The sequence below is a fragment of the Balearica regulorum genome, chromosome 18 (genome assembly GCF_011004875.1).
Source record: "Balearica regulorum gibbericeps isolate bBalReg1 chromosome 18, bBalReg1.pri, whole genome shotgun sequence".
In the NCBI taxonomy this organism is placed as follows: domain Eukaryota; kingdom Metazoa; phylum Chordata; class Aves; order Gruiformes; family Gruidae; genus Balearica; species Balearica regulorum.
Genome location: NC_046201.1, coordinates 9,733,896 through 9,741,362, shown reverse-complemented (window position 1 = coordinate 9,741,362; position 7,467 = coordinate 9,733,896). Strand labels below are relative to the sequence as shown.

Here is a 7,467-nt window from a genome sequence, read left to right as displayed (position 1 = left end):
ACCAAATGCCTGGAGATGGGGGGATTTAAGACTTCAGGAGCTCCTTGTCTCACCCAGCAGAGAACACCACCATGCAAATAGGGTGCAGGTGTAGGGGCATGGTCTGCGGTATGTATTCACACTGACATGTGTACACACACACACATCCCTTTCACACTGATTTCAAATTTTGTTTATGCAAAAATCAGCTCTTGGATTTTTGATTTCTGCAAGGCAAATAGGGCACAATAATTATTTTATAGCTATCATTAACCAAGCGATTAATCTATGTCTTGGAGGAGGCAGTTCCTCACTGACTGCTCGCCCTCCCCCCCATTTATATTCAGCAGGCTTTTGTGGTTGGGTTGCTATTTGGTTTCAGGAACAGGGCAGCTGTCTGATGGGCAATATCTGAATGGGCCTGATGCCCCATGAAGTTAGTTGGGGATGCAGAGCTGAGGCATATGATGGCTCCTCCAAGCCTTATTTTTACCTGACTTGGAATAATATTCCCTTATTGTTGCCTGTGCTGAGTAGTGATGGATGTGAGAGTTTTAAGGAGCAAAATAACCCCAGGCTGGGGTGGAAATTGAAAGGCTTGAATGAAATATCTCATCATTTAAAGATGACCCAGTACTGATGGAAACCTGCGGGTGTTGTCTTTTCTCTTGGCTTTGTTGTGCTGATTTGACAAACACACTTGCAAGACCCTGCTGAGAGCACAGCACAAGCTTCAAATGAGAAACGAGACTGTGCAGCGCAGGGCTGAGGCTGTGCATCCTCCCGGGGAGGCAGGGAACCCCTGCACCCGTCTTGAGCCCAGCTCATCTCCCAGGGCACAGCAGGACCTCTGGCATGGCCACGCTCCCGCAGCAGGCTGCTCACGCTGCTTTCAGGGTGCTTGTTGCACCTACAGAAGCACGGCAGACTTTTTGCAAATATTTTCTGCGACGTGGTTGTGGTGGGCTTGGAGAAGTTAATCAGGGCAGTACCACTCCGGACAAAGGGGTTCGACTGATTAACTCTGGAGACAGGTCTACTCCCATGTCTTTCAGTAACTCTTTTGCACTGCCCTCATTGGTGTGCAAAGCCTGGATGAGCTGAGATTTGCAAACTGCCCTCTCATTTTGACTATCAGATTTTAGAAAAGATGGACTGTGCTTTCTACAGGCTCAACCCCCAGTAGCTTTCCTTCTCAACGATGGGAACTGCTCGTGCTGAGCTTGTGTTGAGATTATCAGGCTATTTCTGAGCAAGGAGAAATTAAAAGTGCAATTTCCAAAAAAAAGAGGTTAAATTTTACATTCTGATCCATAATAAACACTGACTATGTAAGTGGAAAATGGGTTAATGAATAAAGGAAGCCCCTTCACCTCCCATGCATGGGCTCCCTCTTCCTTAAGGAGGGGTGAACGATGCTTTACGGTCTCTAATGGGCTTTGATTTGCGTGGCTCCAGCCTGAGGGAGTTCTGCAAACAGGCAGTACTGCACTGCAAGTAGGGTGCCGGTAAGGCGCCCTGACCTGCAGGACCAATGCGGATGGTGGGCATGGAGCTGGTTGGGAACACAACATGAGGCTCTTCCAGTTCCTGCAACAGTTCAACATTAAAACTGCATGCACGAGAGTTGTCTTTCATGACATATGCAATCTTCCCCATACATAACAAACTTTAAGCCCATGCATGAAAGAGGTAATTTCTTTTCCAAGCGTATCACCCAGGGGGGCTGGAAGCACAGCTTCCTCTGTCCCCGTGAGCAATGACCATTTAAATGCCTTGAAGGGGAATAGGTGGTTAAAACCTAAATTCAGTTTCTGTATACGCAAAGGGGGTTCACTGCCAAATGGCATATCACACTGCAGTTCTGAGTTTACTCCTAAGCATTAATTTGCTTCTAATTCTGTAACTTGGTTAGACTTGTGTTGGCATTACATCGTTGTATCCTTGCTAATGAGGTAATGGGGCTAATGCAAGCAGAGGACTCCTGTACGGATGTTGGCAGCATCCCAGAGAAGGTACTTTTAGACTCATTGGAGAAGCGCCAAACATCATGGAATATGTATTTATACTAATGATGCTTTATCACCAGTGTAATCCAGAACAGGCAAAGTGTTCTTGGTGTAGGCAGGACTAATTCACTTTTTGTAGCAGTAAAGCAGAAACATCTCCTGTGAACAGAACAATTGTTCTTACTAATAGGGAACTTTTGCTTTTGTAATTGAGAATATTAGGGACTTCAGATAGCAAAGCTTTGCCCGCTGGAGATCTCATCTCCTTCCCCCCATCCTGCCTGGTCCTTTCCCCCTGGACTTGGTGATGTAGGTCTTGTCCATCAGGCTGGATGTTGCAGTTTGTTGATGCCTGCCCTGAGAATAACAACATCATAGGTTCCCAGTTCCTCCTTGGAGGAGGGCAGAGGGCAGATATGCTTGTCCAGGACAGATGATGCTCCCCCACATGGATTCTCATGTGTTTGTTGTCAGTGCATTGGGGGAGGCTGAGTGTTCCCGAACAGTGGCACCGTCATGGGAAGCCTGTCTTGCTAATGTGAACCATGGTGTAACTCTACTACAGACACCTGTGTGAATGGAGAATCAAGCCCAGTGCATAGAGATGAGTGTAGAATAAATGTGAATACGACCAAAACCAGGACAAACACCCCTGGATATGCCTCATCCACATTGTCCAGTCCTACCCCAAATTCAAACTAGATTGCATGTCACAAACATCAGCTGCTTTGTCTTTATTTCATTGTTTTCCATCCTCATACAACTACAAATTTAGCATTACTGCTAAAGGAAAGAAAGAGCAAACTACAGCCATTCATGGGATAACATAATTTTAAACTCTAAGACAGCTGATACTATTAAAAAACACGGCCCTGTTATAGGCTTTCATTATTGATGGCTACTTGAAGAGACGTACACTATAAAATATAAAGATAAAAAGCAAAAGGCTATTTAGATAGATGTTCAGCTGAATGTTGCTAGCATCAAATCAGGGGCAATGAAGAAAATGAGAACAGATATACGGCACAACCTCTGGACTAAATGTGTGCACATTATGGATCTGCTAAGGCTTTGCCTTTACAATGTACACTTTAAATCAAAGCAACATTGAAGTCAATATCCATTGTTCTTGGAGATATATTTTACCTTCAGGCACTGCTGTTTGCCAAAGGAGCGTGAGCAAGAACGTACGTCTCTGTGCAGTGCTGACTGCTCGTGGACAGGGATCTCCCTGAAATCCTCTGAAACCGATTCCGCCTTTGGAAGTACCCACTGCTGCTGCTAAGGGACCGCTGTCTGTTCTTCAAGTACTCCCTGTAGTTTTTGGTGAGCAGGGTGTAGAGGAAAGGGTTGATACAGCTGTTGCTGTAGGTCAGGCAGGTTGTCAGATAATTAATGTTCTTCATCACCTTGGGAGATAAAGGGAAGGATTCATAATACTGGAAGAGGAGCTGCCATATCCAGAAAGGCAAGAAGCAAGCCCAGAACACCAGCACTATCGTGAAGATTAAATAGAGCACCTTTTGATTCGGCAGCCGCTTGGTCTGCTTGAAGGATGCCGTTTGTGACACCCAGTAAATCTTAGCTAATCGGATGTAAAGGTAGCCAATGATTACTCCTGGGCCCACAATGCTGGTACCAAAAAGGATGGTGAGATAAACTTTGTAGGACAGCTTGCTCCAAGTGGGCAGGCAGATGCTTTTGTTGTCCCTTTGCACCAGCTGGATCATGATGAGCATTGGGAGAGTGAGCAGTAGTGATACCAGCCAGATGACAACAGCAATGGCCTTTCGGTAACTCTTGGACCTCTTCACTGTGTCCAGGGGCTTCAGCACAGCAAAGTAGCGCTCCGTGCTCATGACTGTAAGGGTGAAGATGCTGGCGTGCATAGTGAGGAAGTCCAAACTGAACAGGATGCGACAGCCAATGTCCCCAAAGTACCATTTCTGAATGAAGTAGGTCCCAACGATGAAGGGGATCGTAAGAAGGTAGAGCAAGTCCGCCAGCGCAAGGTTGATGATGTAAATATACATGGAGGCAGATGATCGCAAGTAGTGGCACATCACCAGCAAGGTGTAGACGTTGCCTGTCACCCCAATCACACACATGAGAGAGAGGATTGTCCCAATGGTGCAGATGGCGATCATGTCCTCCATGGAGCCGGCGGCTGGCACACCGTCCTCGGTGACATTGATGGAGGCGTTGGGTCTGATTCTGAACAGGCTGCCCTCGCTTGTGTCTGTCACCATGTAGGGGGTTGCAGAAAAGTGGCTCTCCAGCTCATCGGTTAGGGACATCCTCCTGGTCTTGTAATGCCAGAGGCTTTGTTCATGCCACAGGGGTCTGAAGATCTGTTCTTTCTGCTCTGAGAAATGCAACTGCTGGGAGATGGTGAACCATTTACTTAGCGGGGTCTCATCCAAGGAAGATCTGCATTCTCCACTAGAGGAAAGACATCAGAAACCAACATATTAGAAATCTGCCAGAGCAACACAAATGATCATTTAGAAGTTACCTGTTCCTGAGTATGTATCTGCACTGTCTGCACGTGCCAAAGGTCTGCACTGAGGCTGCTCATGTGTAAAGTTCATGCTGTCATTACAATAGCACAGCTTTGAGGAATAACATGTCTTAGTGCATCCGTAGAAAAGAGACAAAAAAGATTGTGTGGATCATTGGAATTGCTTGCTGCAAGCCTTAAAGTTAGTTTGGGGTTGGGGGGAAAAAGGTGTCCTTCCTAAATTCATAACTTACAGACCTAGCAGCATGATTGCTTAAACCTCTTTGCTAAACTCGTAATTCTGAAGGAGTAAAAGACCCCCCAAAAAGGGAAAACAAGCTTTGGATTTACCATTTGCAGCCAAATTGCCTATTTTGTGTAAGTGATATATACTCAAAGTCCTGTCCAGCATTTCTGCAGCGTTTTCACAGAGCAAGTTCTCTTGAATGAGAAGCTCCTGCTATGTTGTGACCTGCAGTCTCAAGTTGTATTTGATGGAGAAAAAAGGCATTTTATATCTGTAGAGCAAGGTGTAGGTTTCACTGTGGGTTTTATATATCTGTAAACGCAGGGCTTTTTCATGCTCTCTGTCAAGTGTGATCCCACAGATTTTCATGTGTCCGTGCATAGATATATTTCAGACAGACCTGTCTGTGAACGTGTCTAAACAGCCGTATGCAGCGAGGTGTGAGATTGCTCTGCAGCGTGTTAGGCTGGTAGGCACTCTGTACGCAGGAGCTTTTGGTTAGCTCAAGCTCAGCGCTATACAAATCATGGCCGTGTTGCTTTGAATTTATACTGGCTCTGTGTGTAGGCAAGGGGGCATCAAACCTATCTGAGAGAAACGTTGAAGAAGTAGCTAAAATGCCCAAATTTTAAGGCATACCAAAAGCCTGTGCCAGCCTAAAGGTCATGGCGCAGAAGTGCATTTGCACTATGTATTTTACGGAGCTCAGATTGCTCTTTGTTTGGAAAATGCTGTGAGAAGGGGTGCTGGACCACCTAGTGCTTGCTGGGATCAGCAGGCAAAGACTTCCCTCTGCCTCATTCTGCTGGGCGGGTTGGGTTTGTTTTGTCCTGGGAATTTGCTAAGTTTTGCAGCTTCTCTCAGTGAGTTCAGTGTCTCTCTGCCTCTGCACCGGCTCTGACTCCTTTGCCTTCTTCCTCCCATTAGCTCCTTGGCAGCAGCATTACAGCCCCAGGCCCTCCTTCAACTGCTCTTGTGTCAAAGACCCTGACAGTGACCTCTGTAGCACTTGAGGATGGACAATGTTCATCCTCTTCATGACTTGCCCTCATCTTCTCTTCTTCCCATTACCACCTGCTGTGGGTATGGGTGCTATGGAGACGTCATGCAAAAATTCTGTATAAAAGAGGGCAATCCGGTACAGAGGGAGATTTTTCCTCGCTTAACAATTGGGATAGAGGTGCCAAAAAAAAAAAAAAAAAAAAAAAGAGAAAAATTGCAATACAGAGCCCATCTCCCACCCAAGTCCCTTGAGTGCAGACATCTGAGGTGGAGAGATGAAGCGTGGTTCTGCAGTGGTCAGTGCTCCTTCAGGATATCGCTCCTCTGAGCTGGTCTCCAGCAGCTTCACCAGCATCTCAGCTTTCTTGGACCCTGCAAACGCAAATCTGCCTCCTCCCTCCCCTGCCGTGCTGTGCAGTCCCCTCCAGCTTGGCTTTGGGCATGTGTAGACAGCCTGTCCATGCACCAACTTGCTCCCTCATCATCCACTTTATCCATGTTCATGTACAAGCTGTGCTGGCAGCAAAAGCGTGCATGAAGGAGACGCGGATGCTCGGGGAGCTCTGCCTGCTCCTCTGCCACACAGTCGCCAGCACAGTTGATCGGAAATGAATGGCTCTTCATGGGATCCTCCAGCTAAGCCTGAAGCTGTTCACACACGCAGCTATCAGGCTCAGTTGGATTTGTGACAGCTCGTTTTCAGGAGCATGTTTCCATGGCCCAGGTGCTGTCTTCTTGTAGCTGCCCCACTTTGTGTTCCGGGCACTTGTAGCAGATCTGTGCCGTGCCCGTCTGTGTGGTTCCCTGGTGTGACAGCTCCTGCCGGAGAGAGCTCAGCACGCCGCGTCTCCCCGCTCTGCTCCTCTTCCACTGAACCTGCGTTTTGCTTCATTCATAAAATTACTACAGCACTAATTCAATTCGGACACTTCACATCTCTCCAGACAGAGCCCACAGCTAGGCAAGTCCTCACTCCCAGAGGAGGAAAATTAAGCAAACTGGGGAAACCTTGCATCGTTTTAAAGTTACTCGTACATAAATGCACACACTCATGCACATGCACACACACACAACAGAGAGCTTGTTATTCCAAGCAGCCATTCAAGCATCTTACGGTCTAAGCAATATTGTCAGCCAATCCTGCCTTTCCCTCTACATTATCATCACACAGGAGTACCATGCACATTCCAGTAGCTACAAACATAAATTAATTCCTCCTGCTCAAACCTTGCTTTTAAATCCAGCAGATGAAGTTTCCTACAAGAAATAAAATAAAAATGAATCTAGTAGTATTAAAGCTGAAACTTGAAAAAAAAAAGGGCAAAAAAGAAAAAAAGGAGAATCCTTCTTCATAGGCAGACAGCGAGAGATCCCCGTGCTCCGTCGCATCTGGAAAGGCAGCAGCAGGAAGGGAGCGTGCTACCTAGCCAAGTATGTTTGAAATCTGTGCGCTCTTAATACTCTCATTCTCCTCCCTTCACTCTCAGCCTGCTATTTCTGTTTTCAGTGACGTTAGGCATAGCGTGGTTTTGACTGCAGCCAGCGAAGAGCCTTTTTAAAGCAGCAGCATTTTGATAGCCGTGCCTTGTTTAGCCAGCTCGCCCCGCCTGGCCGTGAGCCAGCTGGGGATGCAAGATGTCAAGGCTGTTTTCATCCCAGGACCGGTGATACCAAAAGCCCTCCCGCCTCTCCTTACATTGCACCGAAGAGCTCCCATACCTAACGTCGCT

General features: G+C 46.9%; 1 protein-coding gene across 1 annotated transcript; it reads right to left on the bottom strand.

Moving 5' to 3' along the window:
• Nucleotides 1-2,727: 2,727 nt before the first annotated feature.
• Nucleotides 2,728-7,195, bottom strand: UTS2R (urotensin 2 receptor). The gene is made up of 2 exons (XM_010297768.2): nt 6,965-7,195; nt 2,728-4,430 (listed from the first exon to the last, which is right to left on the bottom strand). Exon 2 carries the CDS (start codon nt 4,283-4,285, stop codon nt 3,137-3,139), a length of 1,149 nt encoding a protein of 382 aa, XP_010296070.2. The 5' UTR covers nt 4,286-4,430; nt 6,965-7,195; the 3' UTR covers nt 2,728-3,136.
• Between the last annotated feature and the right edge of the window lie 272 nt (nt 7,196-7,467).

Coding starts and splice junctions, on each gene's coding strand:
- UTS2R (XM_010297768.2), bottom strand. CDS start 4,285: ATGTCCCTAACCGATGAGCTGGAGAGCCACTTTTCTGCAACCCCCTAC.